At 45.7% G+C, this 16545-nt stretch overlaps 1 protein-coding gene across 2 annotated transcripts in view; it reads right to left on the bottom strand.

The window, feature by feature from the left end:
• The window catches only part of AKAP12 (A-kinase anchoring protein 12), a 156610-nt gene that overhangs the window by 66127 nt on the left and 73938 nt on the right, over positions 1 to 16545 (bottom strand). The window contains exon 1 of one of the 2 annotated variants that reach the window (XM_060240842.1): positions 8176 to 8335. The exons of the other annotated variant lie outside the window; for it this stretch is intronic. Coding sequence (XP_060096825.1) covers positions 8176 to 8200 — 25 coding nt within the window. The 5' untranslated portion in view covers positions 8201 to 8335. Of the gene's footprint in view, positions 1 to 8175; positions 8336 to 16545 lie in introns of those variants that run through there. 2 annotated transcript variants of the gene reach the window in all.

The raw sequence follows: 16545 nt of genomic DNA, 5'->3' as shown, positions 1-16545 counted from the left end.
CATTCCTGTTGTAAACCATGACCATGGGCAAGATATGTGATATGATGGGGGTATTGGGGTGATCCAATGCAAAACCCCCAAAGATCAATGAGGATCTATGGTAAAACATGTTTTTACAGCATGGCTTCTCAAAGCGAGTGTGAATGTATGATTTCTATGGTGCAAGTTGTGCCATGGATATGGTTTTAAACAATTTATTGGTAGCATATGGTTACAAAGCTTTTCTATTTCTTAATTTTTTTTTCTTTTTTCACATTAACCCATATGACATTTCCATCCCCCCTCCCTCCAGTTGTGCCATGGATATGATGTGATTTGATGGTGATGTTGTGGTGACTCCCAGTAAAACCTCAGAGAATCCATAAGGTTTCATGTTTCTAAACCATGTTTTGGCTCCATGGTGTTGGTGTTGGTGGGACCATGATTTCTGGGGTACAAGCTCAGCCCATGGACATCATATGTGATTGGATGGTGAGCTTGTGGTGATGCAAAGCAAAAATCATGAGGATCCATGAGAAAACATGCTTCGAAACCATGTTTTGGCTCCCTGGTGTTGCCACAAAGCCATGCATCAGTGATTTCTGTGGTGTAAGCTGTGTGATGGCCCAAAGCAAAAATCATTAGGATTCATGGTCTGGAACCATTTTTTTGCTCCATGGTGTTGCCATGAAGTTGAGGATCCATGTTTTCTGTGTTGCAAACTCTGCTCATAAACAGGATGTGTGCTTTAATGGTGATGTTGGGGTAACCCATGGATCCATGATTTCTGTGGTGTAAGCTTTGCCCATGGACATGATACGTGATTTGATTGTGAATGTGGCTTGACCCAAAGCAAAAACCATAAGGAACCATGAGGATCTGTGCTTTGGAACTGTTTTTGCAGAATGGTGTCACCACGAAGCCGTGGATCTGTGATTTCTTTGGTGCAGGCTTTACACATGGCCATGATATTTGATTTGACGGTGAACTTGGGTGAATCCAAAGCAAAAATCATAAGGATCCATAAGGATGCCTGGTTCAGAACCTTGTTCTTCCTATGTGGTGTTGCCACAAAGATGGGCAACACCATGTAGAAATCTGTGATTTCTGAGGTAGGAGCACTACCCACAGACAATCTGTGATCTGATGGCGAGCTTGGGGTGACCCACAGCAAAAATCAGCATTCAGATCCATGTTCCAGAATCTTAGTTCTGCTTGATGGTATCACCACAAAGTTGTGGATCAGTGACTTCTGTGGTGCAAGCTCTGCCCATGGTCATGATATGTGATTGGATGGTGAGCTTGGGGAGATCCAAAGCAAAAATCATGAGCATCCATTAGGATCCGTGGTTCAAAATGAAGTTTTTGGTCCATGGTGCAGCCACGAAGCCGTGGATCCATGATTTCTGTGCTGCAAGCTCTGCCCATGGACATGATATGTGATTGGATGGTGAACATGGAAGGATCCAAAGCAAAAAATCATGAGGATCCATGAGGATCTGTGGTTCAAAACCAAGTTTTTGGTCCATGGTGCTGCCCCCAAGCCATGGATCCACAATTTCTGTGGTGCAAACTTTGCCCATGGACATGATATGTGATTGGATGGTGAGGTTGGGGAGATCCAAAGCAAAAATCATGGGATGCATGAGGAATCCATGGTTCAAAACCAAGTTTTTGCTCTTGGGTGCTGCCAAGAAGCCATGGATCCATGATTTCTGTGGTGGAAGCTCTGCCCATGGACATGGTATGTGATTGGATGGTGAGATTGGGGGGATCCAAAGCAAAAATCATGAGGATCCATGAAGATCCGTGGTTCAAAATGAAGGTTTTGGTCCATGGTGCTGCCAAGAAGCTGTGGATCTATTATTTCTGTGATGCAAACTCTGCCCATTGACATGATATGTGATTGGATAGTGAACTTGGGGAATCCAAAGCAAAAATCATTGGAATCCATAAGGATCCATGGTTCAAAATGAAGTTTTTGGTCCATGGTGCTGCCACGAAGCTGTGGATTCATGATTTCTGTGGTGCAGGCTCTAACCATAGGCATGATATGTGATTGGATGGTGAGCTTGGGGGGGATCCAATACAAAAATTATGAGGATCCATGAGGATCTGTGGTTCAAAACCAGTTTTTGGTCCATGGTGCTGCCAAGAAGCCATGGATCTATGATTTCTGGGGTGCAAACTCTGCCCATGGACATGATATGTGATTGGATGGTGAACTTTGGGGGATCCAAAGCAAAAATCATGGGAATCCATGAGGATCTGTGGTTCAAAACAAAGTTTTTCGTCCATGGTGCTGCCATGAAACTGTAGATCCATGATTTCTGTGGTGTAAACTCTGTCCATGGACATGATATAAGAGCTGATGGTGAGCTTGGGGGGATCCAATGCAAAAATCATGAGGATCCGTGGTTTGGAAACATGTTTTTCCACTGTTGTGGCATCAAAGATTCGTGGAGGCATGATTTTTCTGGTGCTACCAATAGTCTAAGACAGGATCTAGATTATGATGGTGGTTTCATTTCATTTCACCATAAAAATCATATGAATTCATGAGGATCCGTGCTTTGGAACCCTGTTTTTGCTCTCATGAGGCACCACAGATCCACGGAGGCATGATTTTTGTGGTCCTGCCTATAGTCTAAGACAGGATCTACAGAATAATAGTGGTTTGATTTCATTTCAATGTAAAAATCATATGAATTCATGAAGATCCGTGTAGATCCGACTTTTACCCAGACCCATTCTTGAGAACCACTGACTGAATAGATCAGGGGTGGCCAACGGTAGCTCTCCAGATGTTTTTTTGCCTACAACTCCCATCAGCCCCAGCCAGCATGGCCAATGGCTAGGGCTGATGGGAGCTATAGGCAAAAACATCTGGAGAGTTACCATTGGCCACCCCTGGAATAGATTTTGCCTAAAAAAATGTTGCTCTTCCGCAATTCTGTTTCTTACCTCTTTAAAGTTATAGAAGTGATGAGATTAGTAAAATCTTTTACTTGCTTTACTTTTTGGAATGGAGAGGCATAGCTCAGTGAGAAAGCACATGCTTTCCACATACAAGGTCAGAAGTTCAGTAGATCTAGCCTGCATCTTTAGTTAAAGAATGCTGCATAGCAGGGCGGGGACAGACTCTGCTTGAGACCTGGAAAAATGGTTGCTAGTTAATGTGGGCAATACTGAGAACTAGTAGCACATTAAAGACTAACAAAATTTGTGGTAGGCTTTCTTGAGCTCATACCCTACCATAGTGGTGTCAAATGTGCAACCCATAGGCCAGAACCAGCCCGGCCAGGGTATTAATGAGGCCTGTCAGGCTCTTTTCTCCCCCTCCTGTCCTCATCCTTTGAAGCTCCAAGGCTGCTGAAGTTCTCTGTTCTTTCTGCCTTGTCTGGATGCTGCAGGAAACAAAGCAGCAAAGAAAATGTGGAGTGGATTTTCCATTAAGGGTTCTGTGCCAGATAGGGTCTAGAGACCTAAATGGAAAATCCATTCCACATTTTCCTTGCAAATTTGTCAGTGCTATTTCAACATTCCTATTGCCTGGCTGAAGCTCATGCATCCTGGAGTTGTGTCCTTGCAAATAAAGGGTTGATGCTTCATCTGCTCAGTGGATTTGGGAACTAGTGCCTAGTGAATACTCTAATTTGGGAATCCACAACCAAAGAGGGATATTACACTGGAAAGCCATTGCCAATCTGAGTAGACCTCGGGGAGGGGGAGAAGCTTTCAAAGCTACTTCATTGTTTTCCCAGGCTCAGAGCATCTTATCTTTTTAGTTTCTGCTGTGATCCTTGTGCTTTGTCTTGATGTTTTATTTTTAAAATTGCATTGCCAAATCACACTATTCCCCCACCTTTCCATTTTAAACAAAATACTGCAAGAGTTTTAAGCATGTTTGTATTTTAAGTTAAAAATAATATCTTTGTGTTTGTCCACATCCTTTATAAAGTTTATATCTCCACTACTTTGCATTATATTTTATGACACACACGGCCTAGCCCCACAAAGTCCCATTTGTGTCAGATTCGGCCCTCCTAACAAATGAGTTCGACACCCCAGTTCTACCACAAATTTTGTTAGTGGACTTACTCTTTTTTAATGCTACAGGCAGACTAACATGGCTTCCCATCTTCATCTAACACTGAAAATGTTCTTGCAGTAAAAGGCAATTTTACATGTTCAGTTCTGATAATTCAATATACAAAATTGTAAAATGTGGCATCTATAAACACTCATAAACTTGTTTTGGAAACAATACAAAAAGGTTAGATACCTATAAAAAGGTAAAGGTAGTGCAAGCACCAGTTGTGTCCAACTCTGAGTGACATTGCTTTCACAACGTTTTCATGACAGACTTTTTATGGGGTGGTTTGCCATTTCCTTCCCCGGTCATCTACACTTTCCCTCCAGCAAGCTGGGTACTCATTTTACCGACCTCGGAAGGATGGAAGGTTGAGTCAACCTGGACCCAGCTACCTGGACCCAGCTTCCGCCGGGATCACACTCAGGTTGTGAGCAGGGAGCTCAGACTACAGTACTGCAGCTTTACTGCTCTGCACCACGGGGCTCTATATAGGCCACTGGAAGAATGGAAGTTGCAGCTGCTCCTCAGACTTGAGCAGATACAGGTTATTAAGTTAGGCAGCAATGGACCACCTGAGGATGCTGAGCTCTGATGTCAGACTTATCCACTTGAATGCATAGGCATTCATTTATTCACATAGGCTGCATTTAGACATCATATATAACTGCAGTTAAGAAAAAACTGATGTTCTTACTTGTGCACCTCATTCTTTGCTCCTCCCCCTCCTTTCCTGTACCGAGACTCTTTTTCATTGCTAACTCCAGTTACCTACATCCTAAACCAGCATTTAATCCAGGATTAGAATCCTGGTTAATGAGGGTAAAACTAGCTCTGGTTAATTCACAGATATGCCTGCATTTGCTCAGCACAGGTAACTGGAGTGGATATTTAAACATGATCTTTGCACAGGGGAGAAGAGGAGCAAGGCATATATATGAGCCGGTCAGATTCATGCACATACTTGTCAGCCATGGTTCTATGTAACACCAGAATGTGGCCTGTTCCTCTTAGCGTAGTTGGGCATAGGTGGTTCACTTAACACAGTATGTATTTACTGAAATTTTAGTTTTGTTTCTCACCTTCTTTTGATATAAAATGTTAAAAAAACCCCACAGTTATTGCTCTAAATAAATATTTTATCAGGGCAGACATTCTGTAAATTAATACATGCTGTGATTACGGAGATAAAACACAGTTTCCAGAGTGATTCAATCAAGTTAGTACTGACTGACACAATACTTATAGAATTACACATATGTGTTTTGCTTCTAGCACATATATATCTGGCTGTTTTGTTTCTATTTCTCCCACACCGCTTGCCCTTTACACAAGTGAGAGGTATACTATTTCTTGCAGTTGGAAGGCAGAAAGCAATTCTCAGGCTGCAACAGTTAAATCTGAAACACTTCATGTGCTTGCAGTCAACCATGTCAACATCTGGAGTTGGTTGTCTTTCCCCCCAAGGATTTGTTGCACTGCCCTGGATTTTCTCCATGAATTCTCTGCATTCTGTATCCATCAGATATATGTCATACACACCCAATTCTCCATGTTCCAAAATCTACTATCCATTGGAAGTCTCCAAGCAAATTTTAAAAACAAAACTTAAGTTTATTCAATATTTAAATATCTATGGCCAAAATATGCTTTCCATTTCATATTTAATCCCACTGTGATTAGTATGTTTAACTGAGAGTGTAAGCCATTGCCTTGAAATATTTGGTTTAAGCCCACAGCGGTTAAGAAATTTATAACAATTCACAACTCCATCATATCTAAAGTTACTTTTAATGTGGAAAGAAAATTGGTCACTGTCATGAGACTCATTATAGTGAGACCCAACAAAGAAATTTAAGAATGAATTTGGACTGAGTTATATTTGTTCTTGAAGTATGAGCTGGCTTTGCTACAGGAATGCATATGCATGAAAGGCAAACATAAAATGCATTATTTCATAAATACTGTGCAAAGGAACTGAATTCAGAAATAATTCAGCTGCAGATAGCAGCTACAGCAAAATACAACTGGACGTAAAATATGGAGTTTTATGACTCTTAGATTACTATTACTGCATCTGCACTAGGCAAAATACAATCTGATATAAACACACTCGTGTTAAAAGTAAAATAGCTTCTTTCCAGAGGTAGGGAGTTGAGTCATTTCTCTTACTTATACTTCAGTTCTATCATTTGTTGCTCTATGGCACTTGCTAGGTTGTGTGTTGTGTGTGTGTGGTAAACTCTGTGTTCCTTCTCCCATTACTTGGTGCAGAAACTACTAGTGTACCTAGAAAGTGGATGCATGCTGATTCCCTCCTCCATTTCTATATCACCTTACTGAAGTGTGCTGGGTAATCCATTTCACCAACCCACTATTCTAAGAACACCTCTGGAAGTAAATCCCACTAGATTAACCTCTAAATAGACCTGCTGAGGATTCCTAAATTTATCAATTATGATTTCAAACCCTTATGCAATGAATACTTTGGAAGTTAGTACTAGTCACAACTGACCTATTTGGATGTCATGGCAAACTCGGGTTATGGAAACAGAGAAAGGAATCAGCTCACAAGGAGCTCATTTGGCCCCGGCAGGTTCCTAATAATCTAAACCATAGTTTATAAAATCTTGGAATTGAGACCATTTTCAGATATGAACATATAAAACAAAAGTTCTAGCAAAATGATGAAGCACTTATCAGGCAATCATTCTAAGTCATTTAGTTTGCTCATGATTGCAATTTTGTAATCTTTCAGTCTTTTTTCTTAATCACAGTACTGAGAAATCATACCACCCTCTGACTTCTTTCAGTGCTACAGACAACATGCCACATCCTTACTACTTAAAACTTCAGTAATTTCACAAACAAATCTGGAAAATTATATTGGGGCAAGCAGTAATGAAGGTTCATGAGAGCAAAGAGTTAAGACTGAAAACTGAAAACAAAACAGAAATGTCCAGAATAATGGTTTTAATGACAATCTCACAAAGGTGAGTAAGCATATTCATAAATTGGAATGAAATTAATTTTATTATATAGCTTGAAGTTATATTTGTTCTTGAAGTATGAGCTGGATGGTGAAATAGTTCTACAAGCTTTCCTATCAGAAGTTAAACTGAAAATGTCAGTGTTTCCAAACATTGCTTTTAATTAACATGAAAAGGCTTCTAGCTGCTCAGCATTTAACTCCTCTTAATATTCAGTAATACATTGATGAGACTTCCAAAGTTAAGTTGTAAAAGAGTCTGGTGACAGTTCAGCTTCAATCTCAGTAACTAACTCATTTTAAACTGTTATTTTATTTTCATGAGAAGATGCAGCTGATATACAGTGCACTTTTTAAATGAACAAGATTAAGCGAGCAGCAACCAAACTTAGAAGTTAAAACAGATGTTTGCCCCATTACTTATGTAGAAGGTTGTGCCTGCGGGTCAGTGATAATGGAAATTAAGGAAGAGGAAGTTTACTTTTCAAAACAAGGGAGGCTGAATGAAGACATGAAGGTTCAACAGACATATCCTAGGTGCAGATGAGTGGGAGAAAAAATGCTAATCTCATTGTAAAATAAAATGAAATTAAATATGCAAGAACTAAACTATAATAAAAATAACTCAAAAGGCACATGAGGCATTTACAAGTTTACACACAACTTTATTTCAGAGGTACAGAAGATTATCAAAGGTAAGAAGTTGTTCAATTGGAAACAATACGAGACCATATAAAAGTGTTCATACCTATACATAGTAAACACCTCTAATTCTAAAGAAACGTGTTAAAAACTACTTGGTTTCTCCCACAAACTCAATATCAAATCAAAGTTGCAACAGTTACTCTTAATCACAATTTAACCATTAAGCCTGATCCTAGGCATGTTTACTCAGAAGTCAATCTCACTGTATTGGATCGGGCGTACTTCTCTGCAAATGTGCACTGATTTGCAGCCTTAAATTTTAATTAAAGTACACACATTTTAAAAATCTAAATTATCAAGAAATGTATCGATTATGTTAGAAGAACTGCAGAGGACTGCTTCACACACCTGTCACACCTGAGCAAAAATGCACAACTCCACAAAATGCAACATTTAAACTTTTTTTAACCAGTTATAGTGATGGTTCCCAGCATTTTTGCTTTCCTGCAGCAGACAAATCTCTCTCTCCCAAGCAAGACCACTCCTTTATTTCTCTCTTAAAGGCAGTGAGGGGTGGGGAAAGAGCAGAGCCACAGTCTTCTGTACTAAGAGATTCACAGTTGTGCTTCACCAATGAAAAAAGCAGACTGAAGTTGTATTTCAGTAGCCTGATCCTTGACAGACAGCTCTTTGTGTCCAACCCCCTCCTTAGCTGCTCACTACAGTAGGCAGGTTATATGCCTAATCTGAACAATGCGGCTCCCAACTGGAGACAGGATGTAAAGCCTTGTCTCCGGGGGCTGTTTTGCCCCTTCATAAGGAGGAGGAGCAGGCAGGGCATTATGGGAGGTGAGGACGGAGCTGTCTTCGCTTCTGCATCCCAGTCTTCGCCTTGTGTTCGCGGAGCGGAGAGCTAGGACGAGCTCCTCCTGTCCTGCCTGGCACGGGGCCTTTCGGCGTGTTGGTTTTCATGCCGTGACGGCGATCTCTCAGCTGAGCTTCAGAAGAAGCTGTACCTCAGTGGTGGCGGTTTCCTGGTGGCCGCAGCTGCTTTTGGGCATCGAGGGACAGAGAGCACCCGGTTTTCGGCTGGGTGGAGGCGGTGGGAGCGCTTTTTGGTTTGCTTCTGGCTGGGTTCTTTAGCTCAGCCAGCGTTTTTTCTCTGCCTTTTCCCGGGGGTTGTTCCCCCTCTGTAGCTGGGAATGTCAGGTCTATTTTTGTGGCCCTCTTCAGTCTCCCCGTCCTGATTGTTGGGGTGGTCTGTACTGTTGCTGGGCGGGCCGTTTAGGGGGTCTAGTTTTGGGGACCTCTTCAACCCCCCCCCCCGTCCTATTGTTGGGGTGGTCTGCACTATTGCTGGGTGAGGCGGTGACCATTTTCACTGCTTATTACTTCCCTGTTGCTGGGCAGGGCGGTGGTCATTTTCACTGCTTATTACTTCCCTGTTGCTAGGCAGGGCGGCAGCCATTATTTTGTAGTCTCTGCTTAGAGCCATCCCCCACCACCCCCCACACCCCCGTTTTTTGCAGGCTAGATATTGGGCTCACTAGCCATGCCTAAGGAGCAAGGACAATCAAAAGGCAAGAGCCCTGCACCAGCCTTGCCAGCCAGTTTCTTATAAGCGCCCAGCACCTCAGCCTATGTCATCTGAGGACGAGAATGACTCCTTTGAGCAGTCTGTATTAGCTAGGTTGGCTGCTTTGGAGGGTTCTTGTGGCAAGCCCCATATCACAGAGGTTGGGGGTAAGAAGGGCATTTCATCCAAAGCTGTCAAGGCTGCTGATAGGAAACGGTTGCAAGAAGAGATTCTTAACCGCTTGTCTTCTCTTGAGAGCAGGTCCGGACCTGTTGAGATGGATGGAGCGTCACCTCTCCCGGTGGAAGTTCCTGATGTGGATGCCCGGCAAGGTGTGCAGTTTGGTAGGGGCAAGTCTGTACAACGCACTAATGTAGCTTGGCCCTGGGGGCTGTGGGAGCAGTCAGATACATTTGGGCCTGTGGCCAATAGCCAGTCTGCAGTGTTTACTAATCTTCAGCCTTGGGCTTGGGGTTTTAATTTGGCTAACCCTCTAGCGTCTTGGGGTGGCCTGCCTGGCCAGTTTCCTGGACTATCCTCGGCCCCTTGTGGTGGCTGGGGTTTCCCTTATCCCTGGGGCCCATCTTACTCTTCGATGCCTGCTAAGGCCTTACCTTTTGGTGATCTGGTTCTTCCCTTAGGGGATCACTTGTTGCCAGCCACCAAGGATAAAATATTAAAGGGTGAATTTGTGGGCCTTTTTGCTCTGCTCTACAGGGAGCTTGAAAAAAAGGATAAGGAGGACCTTGATGATAGGGAAAAGGAGAAAATCAAACGGTGTAAAGTTGATAGGACCTGGGCAAATTGGGTGCCCGGTTTCATTATTTACACCGGAATAATTTCCAGGTCTCATCCATGGAGGGCCACTTTCCTTTTCCAGTATTTTGATATCATATACAAGAGCTACACCAGCTTAAGTGGCCCTGCCTGGCTTCAGTACAATGAGGAATTCAGAATGAGGGCTGCCTTGAACCCATCCCTTCAATGGGATCAAATTCAGCCACAGTTGTGGCTGCAGGTTATGCCTCCAGCAAGACCTAATCTCGGAGATAGGTCAGACAGCGGCCATGTTGTGCAGTGCATAGCCGCTGCTTCTGGTTCCTGCAGTAATGCGGGGCAGGCAGTTCAACCCCACTTGCTCTGCTGGGAGTTTGGGTCGCAGGGGGTGTGTGGAAGGAAAAACTGCCCATTTAAGCACAAGTGCCCTCTGTGCAGAGGGTCTCACTCCTTTACGAATTGTTCCTGGGGTAAACTCAAGAGGGGGCTGCACAGGCAGGGCTTTAGTGGGACAAATAAGCCTTTTGGAAAAGGGCCCCAGCCCAATAAGGGTGACAGTGCTTGAGGCCTGGCTTATTTTAAGGTTGAGAATAGAGTTTACTTGTTCAACAGTTTTAAGTTCGGTTTCAGAATTCCTTGTCAGGGACTCAGAAGGCGAGTTATGGCCAATAACCTGAAATCAGTTACAGGTATGGAGCATATAGTTCGACAAAAAATAAGGAAAGAATTGGTTGAGGGCAGGGTGTTTGGTCCATTTTCTGTACCTCCTGTGAGTTCTCTGCAGGTCTCTCCTTTGGGCATTGTGCCTAAAAAGACCCCAGGGGAGTTTAGATTAATCCACCATTTATCTTACCCTCGTGGGGAGTCGGTGAACGATGCCATACCCGAGGTATTGTGTACCGTGCAATACACATCTTTTGATGCAGTGGTTCACATGGTGAGGTGCTCTGTGGTGGGTGCTGAGTTGGCGAAATGCGATATAAAGCCTGCCTTTCACCTTCTCCCTGTTCATCCTTTGGATTTTGAATTGCTGGGTTTCCAATCTGATGGGCAGTTTTACATGGATAGGGCCTTGCCCATGGGGTGCTCTGTTTCTTGTGCTGCGTTTGAGCGCTTTAGCTCTTTTTTAGAATGGGGTGTGTGCTGTAGGGCTGGTTTAAGCAATGTGGTGCATTACCTTGATGATGTTTTGTTTGCCGGCCCCTTGGGCCCCAGCCAGTGTGTCCGCTTGCTGGCCGCCTTTACAACGCAGTTTGAGGAGTGGGCGTCCCCCTAGACCATGAGAAGACAGAGGGCCCTACCCAGCAATTGACATTCTTAGATGTTGAACAAGATTCCTTGCAGCAAACCTCTCGCCTCCTAGGGGAAAAAATTTTTGAGGCTCCAGGGGCTGGTTGCCCAGTTTGTGTTGCAGCGGAAGGCAACCTTGAAGGAATTGCAGCAGTTAGTGCGTCACCTAAACTTTACTTGTAAGGTGGTTGTTCCTGGTCATACTTTCTTGAGAAGGCTGTGTGATGCAATGGCTGGTCTACGCCAGCCACATCACAGAATTAGGATTTCTGGATGCATACGGGAGGACCTCTTCTTGTGGCAGGAGTTTTTGACCTCATTTAATGGTGTCTCCTTTTGGAGAGAGGATTTGAGGTTGGAAGCCGAGCTTCAAATTACATCCAATGCTACAGGGTCCTTGGGATTTGGCGTCTATTTTCGCAGACACTGGTGCGTGGAGGACTGGCCTATGGAATGGGTAGATGCCGAGTAGACCAGAGACTTGACCTTCCCGATCTTGGTGGCCATTTGGTTGTGGGAAATGAGTTGGCGGACCACATAGTCCACTTTTGGTGTGACAATTTGGCTGTGGTACATGTCATCAATTCCCACACTGCAATGTGGAAACTGTCATCAATTCCCACACTGCAATGCCTGCGGCAGAATATTTTATTTTTTGCCAGGCATGTGCCTGGGGTGGATAATGGGGTAGCTGATGCTCTCTCTCGCAAACAGATGCAGAGGTTTCGTCAGCTCGCCCCAAGGATGCCTCTGGAGATTGGCGGGTCGAGGCCGGCAGAGCGATAAGCATCGCTATTACTCCTAGCACTAGAAAATCATACACAAGGGCAGTAAGCTAGCTTGAGAAGTTTAGGAGCACCGTAGGTTACAGCATGGAATGGCCTCTTCCAGTGGAGCATTTACTCCACTATTGCATATCATTGCAGCGCAGGGGGGCCTGGCAGTTCGATCCATTCGGGGGCCGGTTGTCTGCTTTGGCTAAAGCCATGGTGTTACAGGAACTATCTAGTGATTTCTGCATTCAGATGATGCTCGAAGGGTGGGACAGAGAGGCAGGGGTTAGGTTGGATGCAAGGCAGCCTATTTCACCCATAATTCTTAGGAGTTTACAGTCAGTCTGGGGCCAGGTGTGTTGATTGGAGTATGAAACTCATGTTGCCTCCCTGGTGGCATTTTTTTGGGACTCTCTGAGTGAGTGAACTGGTAGCTCAGTCCAGAGGGGATGTTTCTGGAAGGGCCTTATTGGCCTGAGACATTCGCATTGCTGATGGAGTGGCATATATCACAGTGCGTCGTTCTAAGACTGACCAGTTGCAGCGGGGGAACACTATTAGTTTGGGCGCCTGTTCTGAGGGGAAACTGTGTCCTGTAGCGGCTTTATCTAGTTGCCCACAGTTCTGGGGCTGGTCTGTTGTTCCGGCATGGGGACCGTAGTCCCCTGACGAAGCATCAGTTTTGGTCTCTGACTGTCAAATCTCTCGCCAGGCTTGGCCTGGCGGGGGTTAAGTTTGGCACTCATTCTTTCTGCATGGGGCAGTTTCTACGGCGGCGGCTCTGGGGTACTCCCCACCGTCCATTCAGAAACTTGGTAGGTGGTGTTCCTCAGCCTATAGAGGCTATGTCCACCCTCTGGTGCTGCAGTAACTGGCATCAGGTTATTGAGGGTGTGGTTATTCACTGTTTTCTTCTTTTCTCAGGTGCTGTTTCTGTGGGGAGAGATGACGTGTCCTCATATGCACGCACAGCTTTGTGTTCTGGGCTGCCCATAGGGCCCGGAGGACTTCGGCCAGGTCACAACTGGGGCTCAGCAAGTGGGCTACCATAGAGTGACATGGATGGTGGGGTCTCCATTGGTCAGGCCTGTTGCCCTTGCTTTTTGAAAACATTCATGTTTTGCCACCACATTGTGGTGATACATTTGGGAGGAAACGATGTAGGCTTGCTCAAGGGTAAAGCCCTTGTGCTACAGGCCAAGGATGACTTTCGAGTCATTAGGAGTCGTTGGCCTCAGGTTTTGATTGTGTGGTCGGCCATGATCTCGCGCCAGGTATGGCGTGGGGCATAGGATCCATGGGCCATTGAGAATGCTCGCCACAAAGTCAATTTAGAAATTTAAAAAGCCCTTGAGAGGGGGCTAGGCCACTTTCTCCTTCATCCTGGGATCCGTGTTGATTGCATGGATTTATACAGGATTGATGGCGTCCATCTTTCCGATAAGGGAAATGGCACTTTTTTGGGTGACTTAAAACTTGGGCTTCGGGAAGTGCTAGGCGTTTAGTGGACGCAGCTGCCTAAGCAAAGGCTTGGCCTCGCAGGGGCTGGGTTTTTTGCCTAACTTCCATTATGCAGCTTGGTGAGCACCAATAGCACCCTAGTTTTGGGGCACGGGGTCTAGCTAAATCATTCCTGGCCCATGCAAACTAGTTGAGTAATGAAGCGGACTGCCTCGGGTTTGCATGGATTGATTCGCCCTTCAGCCGTGTGGATGGGGGCTGGAACTCCAGGGCATAACCTTCGCTAGGTCAGCCGGGTATGAGCCATGAATTTTGGCTATACCTAGGGGCAGGGTGGCTCACCCATCATGTGGCAAGGGAGGGGTATTTCGTCCCCTGGCCCTGCCGTGCTGCCTGTTATGTTTATAGACCTTGTTAATTTAACAATAAAGAAAGTGGCCCTTAGTTACCCAAACCCTTGTGTCCATTTCTTCCTTCCGTCTGTGGGGGCAATGCGGCTCCCAACTGGAGGCAGGCTGCATAGCCTTGTCTCCAGGGGCCGTTTTGACCCTTCGTAAGGAGGAAGAGCGGGCAGGGCATTATGGGAGGTGAGGGAGGAGCAGGCACGCCTTAACGGCTGTCTCCGCTTCTGCCTCTCAGTCTTCGCCTCATGCTCGGCCTACCCTCCCGCACTTGAGGCAGTCTGGGCGATAGCCGGTTGCTCTTAATTTATAGGGAACCAGGTAGGAATTTTTTCATCTCTTCCTATTTGGCTGTTGGAAGTGGTGTTTTTCGCCTACCTCACACTGCTTGTAGAAGGGATTGTGGAATTGGCTAGGGTGTGGCTGGTTTAAGTAGGCTGTTCACTTTCAGGTTGGCTGGGTTTTTTGCCTAACTTCCGTTATGCAGCTCGGTGAACACCAATAGCACCCCAGTTTTGGTGCATGGGGTCTAGCTAAATCATTCCTGGCCCGTGCGGACTAGTTGAGTGATGAAGCAGACTGCCTTGGGTTTGCATGGATTGATCCGCCCTTCAGCCGTGCGGATGGGGGCTGGAACTCCAGGGCATAACCTTTGCTAGGCCGGCCAGGTATGAGCCATGCATTTTGGCTATACCTTGAGGCAGGGTGGCTCGCCCATCATGCGGCAGGGGAGGGGTATTTCGTCCCCTGGCCCTGCCGGGCTGCCTGTTATGTTTATAGGCCTTGTTGTTAATTTAATAATAAAGAAAGTGGCCCTTAGTTACCCAAACCCTTGTGTCCATCTCTTCCTTCCATCTGTGGCGGCAATGGCCTTTTGCCACTGAACATCTCTTAATTGTTACAAAGGCTTTCTGCAGATCAGTGAAATTTGTTTAGAAAAGGATAATGAAATGTACCATTCTTTTATATTTACAAAATGCCTTCAAAGTGAAAACAACAGACTTTCCAGAACCACTTTCTCTCAGAGGATTAATATAAAATAAGGAAATCATAGCAACCAAGCTGTTTCCTCTAGCAATCTTATTCTGAGGACACTACTCAAAGCATAAATAGTCTTTTGAATTATGTTATTCAAGAAAATTTTAACTTTCAAAATGGAGAATTTTCCTGTATTTGCTACTTTATGTGTTTGTGTTAAGTGCCATCAAGGTGCTTCCAACTTATGGCGACCCTATGAATTAAAGACCTCCAAAACATCCTGTTATTAAAAGCCTTGCTCTAGTCTTGCAAACTGAGAGTTGTGTATTTCTTGACTGAGTCAGTCCATCTCTGACCTGTTGGGTCTTCCTTTCCTGCTGCCTTCAGCTTTCCGTGGCATTGTCTTTTCCAGTGACACTTGTCTTCTCATAATGTGACCAAATATGATAGCCTCAGTTTGGTTATTTTAACTCCTAGGGAGAGTTCAGGCTTGGTTTGATCTAGAATCCACTTCTTGTCTTTGTGGTGGTCCATGGTTAAGCATCCAATGATTTACAGAGCCCTCATAGCTCTGGCCTAGTAGGCAATGTTGATGCTTTTAATTTGTTGTATATTGCCCAGAGCCCAGTGTATTTGGGGATGGGCAATTCTGTCACGGCTGGGGCCGGGTCAGGCAAAGTCCAGAGGCAGTCCGAGGTCTGTAGCCAGTAAGCAGGAGGGTCCGAGGCGCCAAATCCGAATCACTGTAGAAGTATCGCAGGTCTGAGGTCCAGAAGCCGAGGTCAGGGAGTCCAGAAGTCCAAAGCCAAAGTCAGGGAGTCAGGAACCAAAGTCAAGCCGGAGTGGATGCTAGAATGTCAGGGAGATGACTAGTTGCTTCCACAAAGCTTCCTCCCAAAGCCCACAGCTATATAGCCCTCTGCTGGCTGTTGCCCGTTTGGGCTAATTGCTGGCTCAGGGAGGCAGCCAGGATCCTGTTACCACTCAAGCATCCTTGCTCTTAGAAGGGCCAGAATCCTCTCAGAACTCAGGGCTCAGGGAGCGTCTTGCTTGTGAGCGTGCCGCCCTCCTCCGATCCCTGAGGTCCTGCCGGAGGCGGTCACGCACATGAGCCACCCGAGAGGGCGAGGCAGGGGGGCTGGGATCTTCTCCAGCAGGAGGCAGGGGCACTGGTGCAGGTGGCAGGGGCACAGTTTCCTCATCAGACTCAACTTCCTCTGAAGGGTCCCCAGCACCCATGACACTATCCCCCCCCCAGGGCCCCCCTCCGTCGAGGGACCTGGAAGGTCGGGGTGGTCGTTGTGGAACTGGTGCACCAAGTCCGGGGCATGAAGATTGTCCTCGGGCTCCCAAGACCGGTCTTCTGGGCCGTATCCCTCCCAGTCCACCAGGTACTGGAGGCCTCCACGATGGTACCGGGAGTCCAGGATCTGGCGCACCTCATATTCTTCCTCGTCGTCCACCAACACTGGTGGTGGAGGCGGTGGGGAAGGAGTCCGAGCTGGGTCAGGGGGTGCAGCCGGAACAAGGAGGGAGCGATGAAACACGGGGTGAATGCGGAGGTGGGGTGGCAACTGGAGCCT

Source organism: Heteronotia binoei, chromosome 1 (assembly GCF_032191835.1).
Source record: "Heteronotia binoei isolate CCM8104 ecotype False Entrance Well chromosome 1, APGP_CSIRO_Hbin_v1, whole genome shotgun sequence".
Lineage (NCBI taxonomy): Eukaryota > Metazoa > Chordata > Lepidosauria > Squamata > Gekkonidae > Heteronotia > Heteronotia binoei.
Note: the sequence above shows the minus strand (reverse complement) of the source record. Positions and strands in the feature narration are given on the sequence as shown.